At 41.4% G+C, this 13,939-nt stretch overlaps 1 protein-coding gene across 1 annotated transcript; it reads right to left on the reverse strand.

The window, feature by feature from the left end:
- Positions 1–1,138: 1,138 nt before the first annotated feature.
- Positions 1,139–12,643, reverse strand: gltpd2a (glycolipid transfer protein domain containing 2a). The gene is made up of 6 exons (XM_047386871.1): positions 12,421–12,643; positions 8,589–8,653; positions 7,034–7,218; positions 4,599–4,764; positions 4,315–4,511; positions 1,139–3,148 (listed from the first exon to the last, which is right to left on the reverse strand). Exons 1-6 carry the CDS (start codon positions 12,509–12,511, stop codon positions 2,920–2,922), a joined length of 933 nt encoding a protein of 310 aa, XP_047242827.1. The 5' UTR covers positions 12,512–12,643; the 3' UTR covers positions 1,139–2,919.
- Between the last annotated feature and the right edge of the window lie 1,296 nt (positions 12,644–13,939).

Below are 13,939 nucleotides of genomic sequence, written 5' to 3' on the forward strand. Positions count from 1 at the left end.
ATAGTGATCTGAGGTCTCTCTAATCCTTGCTTTCACACTGGAAACCGGACCAGCATCTGAGGCGTATCATTCTGGAGAAGAAAATCCCACGTGGACTTTCATTCATTCTCCCTCGTTGGCCAACGAGAAGAAAATTCATGAACGAGGTTCCTGGAATAGGAAGGCCAGAGAAATTTTCACCCTTGTTTTTGTTCCAGTCGACAACTGACGGACCCTCATATTTTTCCACTTTTGCCAAAGGAGGAAAGCCGGACGTCTCCTGAGTTATTGGTGGAAACTCTTTCCCTCCTTCTCTCCCTCTGGTCCAGAGAAGACGAAGCCAAGTAATTCCGTTCTGTTTTTATTTCTATTAGAAATAGCTTGGGCATGATAGAGTAGGATTTTAGGGCGATTTAGAATCGCCACTTATAGTCCAATGTGTTCGAGGTTGTATGTGCATGAAATGTCTTATTGAATTTTGATGGTTGCTGGACTGGATGGTTGTGTTTTACTGTGTGAAAACCTGGACACAGGTACACTGTAACATTGGACTACTAGAACTTCACGGTGGAAAATCACCATCTCTTTGTCTGCACCCTGTGTGTTTCTTTTACTGGTTTTATTAAGTTTTATGACTCTTTGTGTGCTCTCTAAGCTCCCAACTTTGGGGGTTTTATGATACTTTGCGCCTGGTGAGGGCCGCACCCAAAGCTTCGTTCAGCACCATATTCTGTCTTGTGGCACCATAACTGCTGGTTTGATGTCATACACACTCAATGCTATTTTATTTTCTTTAGTTAGATATTTTACCCCTTTTGTGTAGAAATTGGCATGTGTGATTAGGTGAAGATTATTGAATTGGAATAGCGAGGTGTATCAGGGCTGTTGATTTAATAAATATTCACGTAGATAAAGAGAAAGCTTTCGTGTTTATTTTGAGCAAGAGTGATTTGTCTGTCAAAATAAGGTGGAAGATTTTCCACCTGCGGTGAAACGGCTGATTAAACAGTGACATCTAGTAATAGTATCGATTATTACTGAGAATTTAACAATTGTAATTATCAAGGGCTTTGAGCCACAATAACAACACCAGAGGACATCTCTGATTTCGATTCATAAACAAGGATTTTGTTGGTTAAGAAATTAATTTTTCTCAAAATTATGATTTTAAATTATAATTCTTGATAAATATTAATTAATCAACAATCAAAATTCTAACAATAATAATACATTTTGTAAAAAAGCCTTTCATAACACTCAAAGACACTGTACAAGACAAGTTAAAATTTAAAAACAGCCAAGGACAATAAACCAACAGAGCTCCAGCAACTTAACATTAAGGCAATATGCAGATTATATACAGCTGAAGAATAAATGTGGGATTAATAAATGTTGGATTAATAAATGTTGGATTAATAAATGTTGGATTATTTTTAATGTCTTCTATATTCCCAAACATTTTTAATAAAAACAGCTTTAATTCCCGCTGTTTTATCTGCATATGTACAGGAAATGTTGGCAGTTTTGTCAACTTTTGCTAAGTGTACCTTCAACAGCTAAAGGGATTTCAGGATGAAGCACGCACACACTCAAACATTCATTCACCTATTCTATTTCAGCCCTGACTTTTTTAGTTCAAAACCAGAACTGAAGGCTCTCTTTACCATGTCTTACATCATCGGTGTTGTTATCAACACTACCTGGGTCTAAGACTCAAAAATACCAAGTCTAAGACTTTGAGGAAGGTGTGACCAAGTCCAAGACCAAACCAAGGGAAGACCATTGCTGTAATGATGATAATGTAAATTTAAATCTGTGTGTTGCATCTCATTAGCGAGCTAACCCATAAAAGGACTCCTAAGTAACTGGTTGCACATGTTCACCTAAGCTTTTAGCTGCTCCGCACAACATTTAGGAGATCTATAACTTTTATGTTTATCTACATGTAACTGGTCCAATCAGACAAGTTGGTAACAAGTTGGACAACTCTGACGAGCGGATCCATCTAGCTAAATGCCAACTGACTTAGCATTAGCTTCAGGCAGACTGAAGGTGACAGGTGGAGGCCGAGGACGTACCTCACTGAGCGTTGGGTCTATCTGTTGCACAGCCAGAAAAACATCCACATATTTGCTCTGGAAAATGTTTTTCCTTCTTGGTTTCTCGTCCCCGGATGTAGTCTCGCAAGTAGCAGTGTTGAAGAAACTTTACTGAGTGTATCTAAATGCAGGCAGGAGTTTCACAAGAAGATGCAGTGGAGAAAGAATGCTGAAAATGTAGTCTTGACTGGTATTGACAAAACAATCCTGAGTCCAGCGTGTCTGAGTAGAACTGCACTCGAGACAACACCAAGACACTCAAAAGGTCAAAGGTCAAAGAGTATCACAACAGATGCTGACATGTAAACATTTATACAAGTGGTCAGCAGAGGGTTCTTCTTGTTTACATTTTAATACAACAGTCGTAGACCCTTCATATAAAGACTGTTTCAGGGTTGAAACTGACGTCTGTCTCCGCCTGCTCCTCAGAAATGTTGGTAATCACCATAGCAACCAGGTACTTCCTGAGTCCCTGGTTTCTACAAAAAGCTTCTATTTAAAATAATAATCCATCGTCAAGTTCATCCTACATTAGTAAGAGAACCAATAGAAAACTCAGAACATGCTGAATATGAATATGTTATTCTACATGGCAGTGACACATTGACTGAGGCACAATTTCTTACATATTTCACATTTTGATCACCTGCTAAAATCTGTAACGATTAATGACTAAGAAAAATAACACCTATTGAAATAAGGGATGAATTTTTACAGCATCAACATAAGAAAAGGATTCAGTCTCTTTAATTTAAGCTTACTGGTACTTTTAAAGTCTATTATTTCCTTCCTGTGTGGGTAAAGACAGGATGTCAGGTGTTGGGAGGATGGCGTCTCCTGTTCAGGGCAGCTCCAACATGTTATACTTCTCTAGGATTCGTTGAGTCCTTGTGTGCACTAGCGAGAGGGCGTGGACGATGATGCGAAGCACAGGCGTGGCCTCCTCCTGCTTCTGCACACACACCAGCTGCAGGAAGTACTTTCTGTCAGGAAGGGCGAGGAAAACGATCTCTGCGGCCTGACGGAGCATCCAGTGGTGGTGGGGGGCCAGCGCCACCTTATAGGCATCTCTGAGCAAGAAAAATAGGTAAACATGAGAAAAATCCAACCACAGATGAATATAAATACACGACGTAGAGCATTTAATGTGACACACAGCAACTTGTCATTATTTATATAACAAATATGAAAAGCAAAAGTACACCCAATGATCCAAAAGCTTGTAGAACCACCTTTGGCAGGAATAACTTTTGGCCCACTTGTTTTTCCATATGTTTCAGTCCCTTGTGGTTTACAGGTAAGTTTCTTTTCAGCTCTATTGGGTTCCATCATTTCAAGTAGTTTGAAGTCTGGACTTTGACTGGACCATGACAAATTTTGATTCTTTTGCATTTCAACCATTATGCTGTAGATCTGCTGCTGTGTTTGGGATCATATATCTGTTGATGAGCCAGTTTGGGGCTGCATGGTAGTGATAAATCCTGGCCTGGGGTCTCTCTGCCTGGAGTGTCCATGTTCTCCCTGTGCATGCCTGGGTTCTCTCAGGGTACTCTGGCTTCCTCCCCTGTCCAAAAACATGACTGTTAGGGTTATTGGACTCAAATTGTCCTAAGGTGTGAGCGTGTGTGCATGGTGCACCCCGCCTCCCGCCCAGTGACCTCTGGAGATGGGCACCAGTGACCCTGCAAGGATAAACGGGTGTAGACGATGGATGGAAGACCCAGGTTGGACCAAACTTCAGTTGTCGGCCTCACGTTTTACTCTAAAATACTTTGGCATACAGAGGAGTTCATGGTTGACTCATGACTGTTTGGTGCTCAGGTTCTGTGGCTTTAAAACTCATCAGTCCTCCACTGTGCTCTGCATTGTTGACAAGCGTCTCTAGCTTGGTCTCATCTGTCCAAAGGTAATCGCCTCAGAGATCTTCTGGATTATTCATATGCAACTTCGTAAAGTCATGATGCTGTGTTCATGTTTGACTTTGCTCTTCATCCCTTCCATATAGCATGCTAACCGGGGCTGGTGGACAGTGAGCTCTTGGTTATTTTATCATTTTTCAGATCATTGCACAGTCTGAACTTGGGGTGATTTTCCAGGTTGTCCACAGTATTGACATAATGTCAGTAATCTTTCTCACCCTTAAATGATGGAGTTCAGATTGTTTAGAAATGACCACATAACTATTTAAAAGATTACTCCTTTTTTACTGGAATTTAATTTGTAAAAGTTTTGATACCTGCCGAGCTCTCCAGGTGTTTTGTACCGTCCCTCAGAGTCTGGTCCTTCAGACAAACCCTCTAACAGCATCTTCAGCCAGTTCAGGGATCGATGCAGCCGTAGCAGGGTTCTGGAGCCTGAATTTGTACGATAGGAGTAGTTGACCAGGCCCGCTTTTAGCTCTGCCTCCACCATGGATCGAACAGATTGATACACCTTTAAAGGAAATGTTTTGAAAAACTTTTCTGGAATGGTAGTTCTTTCTGGTCTTGACATGTTATTGGCATGAACATCAGGTCTTACCCCAGTTTTTAATCCAAATGCTGCAGGGGTTTGTGGTCTAGAAGAACCAGCTGATTTCCCATTCAACTCTAAACTATGTTTCAGGGAGAGCTCTCGGATCAGATCCGTCTTTTCTCTCACTTTCTGAGAAAAGAAACTGACCATCGTTCCCAGAGACTCCATGAAGCTGAGGATGAAAAAGTAAAATATTGAATGTTTAAACTTGGGTTTCGGTTTAGACTTTTAATTAAATGAAGTTCCTAACTACAAACTGTTGTGATAAGCTAGCCAGCAACTGCCAAAGCTACTCAGTTCCTGCCTGCGCTGTTTGGATTAATCACAAATGAAATAATAAGCAGAGTGTTGTCCATCATCCATATAAAAAGGAGGAAAACTGGATGAATTTGCTATTTGTATTTCAACCTGCAGCACTATGTAATACACCCCACACATCCCAGTATGCGTAGGGAACTTTCCTGTAACTTGGAACTTGCTAGGTACTTACATTTTTCTGGATTTCCTGGATGCCTGGATTACTTTGCTGGAACTTTCCTGGAACTTGCTGGTTATGTTCCCAGAACTTACTGGGAACTTTCAGGAACCAGCCTGTATTATGATGTGACTTGAACTTGCGAGGTACTTTCTAGAACAGAAAAGTACAGTACAGACCAAACGTTTGGACACACCTTCTCGTTCAAAGAGTTTTCTTTATTTTCATGACTATGAATATTGTAGCTTCACACTGAAGGCATCAAAACTATGAATTAACACATATGGAATTACATACTGAACAAAAAAGTGTGAAACAACTGAAAATATGTCTTCTATTCTAGGTTCTTCAAAGTAGCCACCTTTTGCTTTGATTACTGCTCCACACACTCTTGGTATTCTGTTGATGAGCTTCAAGAGGTGGTCACCTGAAATGGTTTTCCAACAGTCTTGAAGGAGTTTCCAGAGATGCTTAGCACTTGTTGGCCCTTTTGTCTTCACTCTGCGGTCCAGCTCACCCCAAACCATCTCGGTTGGGTTCAGGTCCGGTGACTGTAGAGGCCAGGTCATCTGGCGCAGCACCCCATCACTCTCCTTCTTGGTCAAATAGCCCTTACACAGCCTGGAGGTGTGTTTGGGGTCATTGTCCTGTTGAAAAATAAATGATGGTCCAACTGAACACAAACCGGATGGAATAGCATGCCGCTGCAAGATGCTGTGGTAGCCATGCTGGTTCAGTATGCCTTCAATTTTGAATAAATCCCCAACAGTGTCACCAGCAAAGCACCCCCACACCATCACACCTCCTCCTCCATGCTTCATGGTGGGAACCAGGCATGTAGAGTCCATCCGTTCACCTCTTCTGCCCCGCATAAAGACACGTGGTGCTGTTAACCTGCGATTTCTAAGGCTGGTGACTCGGATGAACTTATTGTCCGCAGCAGAGGTGACTCTTGGTCTTCCTTTCCTGGGGCGGTCCTCATGTGAGCCAGTTTCTTTGTAGCACTTGATGGTTTTTGCGACTGCACTTGGGGACACTTTCAAAGTTTTCCCAATTGTTCGGACTGACTGACCTTCATTTCTTAAAGTAATGATGGCCACTCGTTTTTCTTTACTTAGCTGCTTTTTTCTTGCCATGATACAAATTCTAACAGTCTATTCAGTAGGACTATCAGCTGTGTACTGTATCCACCTCCTGCACAACACAACTGATGGTCCCAACCCCATTTATAAGGCTTGAAATCCCACTTATTAAACCTGACAGGGCACACCTGTGAAATGAAAACCATTTCAGGTGACTACCTCTTGAAGCTCGTCAACAGAATGCCAAGAGTGTGTGGAGCAGTAATCAAAGCAAAAGGTGGCTACTTTGAAGAACCTAGAATATAAGACATATTTTCAGTTGTTTCACACTTTTTTGTTCAGTATATAATTCCACATGTGTTAATTTATAGTTTTGATGCCTTCAGTGTGAAGCTACAATATTCATAGTCATGAAAATAAAGAAAACTCTTTGAATGAGAAGGTGTGTCCAAACTTTTGGTCTGTACTGTATCTCTTGGGGGTAGGACTAAATGAGAGAAAACTTCAACGTACTCCTTTACAATAATGGAAATCCGTTGAATACCAGTGTCTCATTTTTTTCTTCTTGCTGCGACTATTATTGTTGACTTTTATTTACAAGTTTAAACCAGTTATTTGTCAAAACTCTGCATGTTGAAATTCTGGGAAAGTACATGTACAGGTCCAAACAGTACCCAATGAGACTGGAAGGTTCAAGAAAGTTCCAGACAATCATCTCTAACTGTGGATATTGTGGCCTGTATTTTGAAAGTCCCGGAGAAATGACTGCTACCTGAACGTTTTACAAAGTCTTTCTTTAGTAGATGTCATAATACACACTTCAGTCACATCATATTTCCAGTATTGATCATTTTTAGATCTCTAAACACATAAAGCTTGTTTACCTGAGGAGCTGGTCCCAGCTGAGCAGGTAAGGCTCCAGCAGGATGTTCTCGCCATCTTCAGCCAGGCTGGACCTGAGATAAAGTAGGAGCTTCCGGGCCTGAAACGACTGTCCAGGGCATTCTTTGATAAAGGGCGAGTCTTCTTCTTGCTCCGCCCATTCGCCCAGGATGGGTGGGGCCAGAGGCTAGAAAACCATTACCAGTTTTTAAAAAGCCGTCATTTATTATGTTCTTTATATTTCTGATGTCTTTAATTTGCAACAGCGGTGAAGAAAGTAATGTACTGTGATCTATTTGGTATGCCTTAATTACAGAACTGTGAAAGAAAAGGTTTGTCCTCCTACCAGGTTTCTGTTTTCAATAAATGTTTTGGATTATCGACTAGGATTACCCGAGTAAATACATTTTTAATTGTTTTGTTTTTATTTGTTAAATAGCAACTGTCCCCTAAACCAATAAATTGGTTGCGCCAAAACTGCCAGAAATAATGACAATTATTATTTTACTTCACCTTGGAGGTATTTTTGTCCACTCTTCTCTGCAGAATTGTTTTAACTAAGTGCTTATGAGCATGACTGGTTTAAGATCATGCCATAACTGCTCATTTGGATTTGAGTCCAGACTTTGATTAGGCCGGGGTGGGGGTCATTCAAAGCTGAAGGTCATGAACTGATGGCTGGACATTCTCCTTCAGGATTTTGTGCTAGCAAGCAGTATTCATGGTTCCATCAATTATAACAGTTTACTCAGGTCCTGAAGAAGCAAAGCAGTCCCAGACCATCACACTACCACCACCGTGGTTGAATGTTGGTATGACAATACTTTTGTCAGTTCCACACCAGATGTAACGAGACCCACACCGGCCACAAAGTTCCACATCTGTCTCGTCAGTCCTCAGAATATTTGCCCAAGATGTTGTGGAGCGTCAAGATGTTTCTTAATAAATGTGAAATGGGTCTTTGGTTCTTTTGGGTCAGCAGATGTTCAGGCCTGGGAACTGTCCCATGGAGGCCATTTCTGCCCAGTGTGTTTTCTTTTTGTTTCTGGTCTTAACTGGGGTAATTGGGGCCTGCAGAGCTTTAGATGTTGTTCTGGGTTCTTCTTGGACCTTCTGGATTAGTTGTTGATGAGTACTTGTAGTATTTTTGGTAGGTCAGCCACTTCTGGGAAAGTTCTCCACTGTTCCATGTTTTCTCCATCTGTGGATGATGGTTTTCATTGTGGTTCTCTAAGGGTCCAAAGCCTATAAAAGGACTGATAGATTCAGCTCTTTTAGATAGTTTAACCCCTGGTGGGTTTCATTACTTTTACACATGGGGCTTGGTCGGTTTCAAAGTCTAATCTGCATTAAAGAAATACGTTTTGTATTTACTCGGGTTATGTTTCTAATAATAAAAAGTTAATAAAATATGATGATCTGCAACATTTAAGTGAAACAAAAAGGAAAACCAGAAAAAATCTGTAAAGTGGGAAATACTTTTCACAGTCCTGTATGTGTCACTGTATGGGAGTACTTGCTTTGTTCTGTATGGGTTTGTGTGTTTGTCAGTGGTACCGTTTGGCTGTAGTAAATCAAACATGGCTGCCACACCGAGCCGCAGTCTCTTTGGTCGCCCTGAGCTGAGGACAAACAGAAAGGAATCGAATGACTGGCTCCCCTAAAAGAAATGAACGTTACTGATGATTTAATAAATGTGAACCTTTATATAACAAGACAAAGAAAGTCCTTTCAACTGAAACTCGTCAAGCAGTCAGAAAAAAGATGATATTTGTGATTCTCTACATTCAGAAAGAGAAATAATTGAGACTTGCTTAAAAAAAGAAATGCACGAAGGCCCAGATCCACAGATCACATATGGAATAGATGTTCAGTAATGAGCTCCTTAGAAAAGGTAAAGATCTAGTCTACTGTTCCTCCACCCAGGTGAAAGCCACACAGCTCCTCCTAAATCTGAGGTTCAGCAATTAATCAGAGACTCCTCTTCATCACCTAGTACTAAACATCGCCAGGCAGGCTGAGCTGTGTACTCGTATCCCATTTAGAAAACCCTTTGGTCCTTTATGTAGAAATTAGGACTACCACCCTGATCTGCTAAACTACCCGTCCAGAAGAGTTTCCTTTTAGAGGCTAATGTGCTTCATGTCCTTCAAAGATTTTGAGGGTTTTAGTTGTGGAGGTTGTAGGAATTCATTCATTCAGCAGGTATCCATACAGGTCAGTTCCTTTAAGACTCGAGGTTTCATTTTCAAGAGAGACCTGTTAAAGCCATCATGTGACGCCCCTGTCTCCATATAACCAAACCAAGAGTTTTTGTCCACAGTTTTGGCTCCACGTCTTTTCTCTGATCCACTTTGTGGTGCTCATGGCCAGGATCTTAAGGTGTATCCGAGGAGAGGAAGCTGCCTGGTTTGGGAACCTTAGGGTCTTTTCTTTGATTTTTGCAGATGATGTGGTTCTGTTGGTGTCTTGAAGCTGTAGCTTTATGGGTAAACTGGGCTGGCTTGTGGTTAGATGTGAAGTAGTCAGGATGAGACTGGACTCCTCTGAGGCAATGTTCTGAAGACAACAGTGGATCGCTTTTTCTGGGTTACTCTGTCTCCAGGGGAGTAGCTCCTCAGCCTCAGCAGCATGTTGCCCATCACCTCCCACGGCTTTGCTGATGATATTCTGATCTATCTGTCCATTCATTAAAAACCAAACATCTCTTTAAACTGTTGCTGGATTGTCTTTCTGATTTAAAGACCTAGATAAACTCAACGTCCTCCACCTCAACAGTAATAAAACAGAGGTTATGGTATTTGGGAGGTCAGATCTTTCCAGTAACATTCTTCTGTCATACAGTCACTCTATTTTCTCCTCCTTTAATTTCACCAATCAGCTCATTTGTCAGTATGAGCTTTTTTCTTCTTGTTAAAGCCTTATTTTCCTCCTAGTAGATTAATCCATGTTTTTATATCAACTTGCCTATTAGATTATTGTTATTCCCTTTATGTGGGTTTAAACCAGTCGTCCCTTCACCGCTTGCAGCACTGCTGCATGTCCGATAACAGGAACTAGAAATTGGAACTATCTGTTTTTACATTATATTTATTTCTTTATTTTAATTCAGGTCATGAGTGATGGTGGGATGAAGAGGGACGCAGATAGATGTCTTCAGTAATGAGGGTGTTGTTCTGGTCTGTGGTGGTGAAGAGCTGAGCAGAAAGGCTAAGGTCTACATTCTCCAGTCATCTATGTTCCAGTCCTCACCTACAGGTCCTTCTCAAAATATTAGCATATTGTGATAAAGTTCATTATTTTCCATAATGTCATGATGAAAATTTAACATTCATATATTTTAGATTCATTGCACACTAACTGAAATATTTCAGGTCTTTTATTGTCTTAATACGGATGATTGTGGCATACAGCTCATGAAAACCCAAAATTCCTATCTCACAAAATTAGCATATTTCATCCGACCAATAAAAGAAAAGTGTTTTTAATACAAAAAACGTCAACCTTCAAATAATCATGTACAGTTATGCACTCAATACTTGGTCGGGAATCCTTTTGCAGAAATGACTGCTTCAATGCGGCGTGGCATGGAGGCAATCAGCCTGTGGCACTGCTGAGGTCTTATGGAGGCCCAGGATGCTTCGATAGCGGCCTTTAGCTCATCCAGAGTGTTGGGTCTTGAGTCTCTCAACGTTCTCTTCACAATATCCCACAGATTCTCTATGGGGTTCAGGTCAGGAGAGTTGGCAGGCCAATTGAGCACAGTGATACCATGGTCAGTAAACCATTTACCAGTGGTTTTGGCACTGTGAGCAGGTGCCAGGTCGTGCTGAAAAATGAAATCTTCATCTCCATAAAGCTTTTCAGCAGATGGAAGCATGAAGTGCTCCAAAATCTCCTGATAGCTAGCTGCATTGACACTGCCCTTGATAAAACACAGTGGACCAACACCAGCAGCTGACACGGCACCCCAGACCATCACTGACTGTGGGTACTTGACACTGGACTTCTGGCATTTTGGCATTTCCTTCTCCCCAGTCTTCCTCCAGACTCTGGCACCTTGATTTCCGAATGACATGCAGAATTTGCTTTCATCCGAAAAAAGTACTTTGGACCACTGAGCAACAGTCCAGTGCTGCTTCTCTGTAGCCCAGATCAGGGGAATGCGGCACCTGTAGCCCATTTCCTGAACACGCCTGTGCACGGTGGCTCTGGATGTTTCTACTCCAGACTCAGTTCACTGCTTCCGCAGGTCCCCCAAGGTCTGGAATCGGCCCTTCTTCCTCAGGGTCCGGTCACCTCTTATCGTTGTGCAGCGTTTTCTGCCACACTTTTTCCTTCCCACAGACTTCCCACTGAGGTGCCTTGATACAGCACTCTGGGAACAGCCTATTCGTTCAGAAATTTCTTTCTATGTCTTACCCTCTTGCTTGAGGGTGTCAATAGTGGCCTTCTGGACAGCAGTCAGGTCGGCAGTCTTACCCATGATTGGGGTTTTGAGTGATGAACCAGGCTGGGAGTTTTAAAGGCCTCAGGAATCTTTTGCAGGTGTTTAGAGTTAACTCGTTGATTCAGATGATTAGGTTCATAGCTCGTTTAGAGACCCTTTTAATGATATGCTAATTTTGTGAGATAGGAATTTTGGGTTTTCATGAGCTGTATGCCAAAATCATCCGTATTAAGACAATAAAAGACCTGAAATATTTCAGTTAGTGTGCAATGAATCTAAAATATATGAATGTTAAATTTTCATCATGACATTATGGAAAATAATGAACTTTATCACAATATGCTAATATTTTGAGAAGGACCTGTATACCCATAAGATGTGGATCACAATAGAAGGAGAAAGGTTCTGACTTCAAGCCTTTGTAGGGTGTCCAGTTAGCAGTAGAGCCACCCTTTCTCTGCATCAGGAGTCAGAGGAGTTGGTTCTGCGGCTGATCATTGTGTCCCTGGTAATGGGACAGAGATCCCTTGGTGTCCCTTCTGGACCTGTTACTTTAGGTAGCTAACATCAGATGAACAGAAGAGAATGACTTGATTTTACTGGTGTAAAATAACCTGGTTTTAGTTTTATTGAAAGGTCAAACAATTCAATTCAATGAATAAGTAAAAATGTTTATCGCTTCATATTTTAAATGACTGACGATGTGTTTGACACTAAAAGGATTTGGCCCAATAGGGGATTAAAGTTTAACTCGATTAATAAACGCTGTTACTAAAAATTATCTTAAGACATGAATGACCAGCAGCTGAGTTCCAGAGTAAATATCTAAAACCTGGAGCTAACATTAGCCCAGCGTTTAAATGCGGCACCATTAACTGTAAAACTACATGTAGGTGGAGCCAACATGGCAGACAGGCCTGAGTAGCAGAGGAAACTTACGGAGCCAAAAGGAGCTGATGAAGAGGAGGAGAGCCAGCGTGGTGGTCAGCAGCAGGTAACGAAGCAGCAGTGTCCGTCTGAGGAAAACCATCACCACATCTAGAGAACAAACCCTTGTCCTCAAAGTCCTACCTCTCAGGTTAAAGACACTGCTTCATCACATGCTTCCTGGCTTCTGCAGGTACAAACCCACACAACACACACCTCTGGGTGACCTTTGCACTTGACTTTTGTCCTCTTTGCCTGGTTTATCTCATGCAAACACAAAGTCGTCCTCTGTGGAATGTGGCAGATTTTGTATCTGAAGCTCAGACCAGACAGACCACATGAAGATTAGAAGGTTTCAGAGAAGCTTGGATCTCCTGGAGAGAAACAAAAACGGCTAGTTCTGATTCAGGATTTATAAACCGGACCATAAAGTTAAACTGTATATTTATAAAAAAATGTGTCCCTCAGGATCCTTTAGTCACCAAAATTAATTCCTAATGTATAAAATGACTGAATATTAGTCTTTAGAAATCACATATCTTATTATAAGACAGGGTTAATCAGGATGGTTGGCCACTTCATGTTTCTGTGTAAATCTCAGCACCTCCTGTTTATTTACTCTGCAACACTTTAAATGTCTTCTTTAGGTCCATTATTAATACCAGATTCAGGCAGGCTGAGCAACTTAGAGGTCCTCCATTAGTGTAAGAAGAGGTTGGCATCTGAGGATGAAGCGCCCCCTTGTGGAAACACTCAGAATCAACTTTATTGGCCAAGTTTGTGAGCACAAATGTCAACATCAGTCCAAACAACGACCACAATGTGTAAAAATAAATGAAGAAGGATGTATGTAAAAGTGTGTGTGTGGTTTTTAATATATATAAAATAATAATACATTTTATTTAACAGCGTCTTTCAGAACACTCACTGTTCCTGACAAGTTAAAAACAGCAAACAGAGGAAAATAAACCAGCAAAACACCAGCAACTGAACTTAAATAATAAAAACAATTACAGGCAATATGCAGATTTAAAAAGGTGAGTTTTGAGGTGGAGTTCAGGGAGGGACGGATGGTGGCGGTTTATGGAGCGAAGGTGGAAATAAGCAGACCAGATAATATTATTAATATGAGATTGAAAGATCAATGCAGGTTATAATAGTGAAAATATGCTTATTTAGTTTCCCAGCAGAGTAGCTGACTACTCAGGCTGTGAGGTGTTCATTGTGTTCATCAGAGACAGCCTGGAGGAGAAACTGTCTCTGTAGCGCCACCTGAAGGTAAAAGCCTAAACAGTTTGTGTGCAGGGTGTGTGGGGTCTGCAGAGATGGTAGCTGCCCTTCTTCTGACCCTAGACCTGTATAAGTCCTGGATGGAGGGAAGGTCAGCTCTGATTATTCTCTCTGCAGACCTTATTCTTCGTTGCAGTCTGGACCTGTCCTGTTTTGTGGATGATCCAAACCACACTGAGATGGATGAAGACAGGACAGACTGAATGATGGCAGTGGAGAAGATGACCAGCAGCTCCTGTGG

Source organism: Girardinichthys multiradiatus, chromosome 14 (genome assembly GCF_021462225.1).
Source record: "Girardinichthys multiradiatus isolate DD_20200921_A chromosome 14, DD_fGirMul_XY1, whole genome shotgun sequence".
In the NCBI taxonomy this organism is placed as follows: domain Eukaryota; kingdom Metazoa; phylum Chordata; class Actinopteri; order Cyprinodontiformes; family Goodeidae; genus Girardinichthys; species Girardinichthys multiradiatus.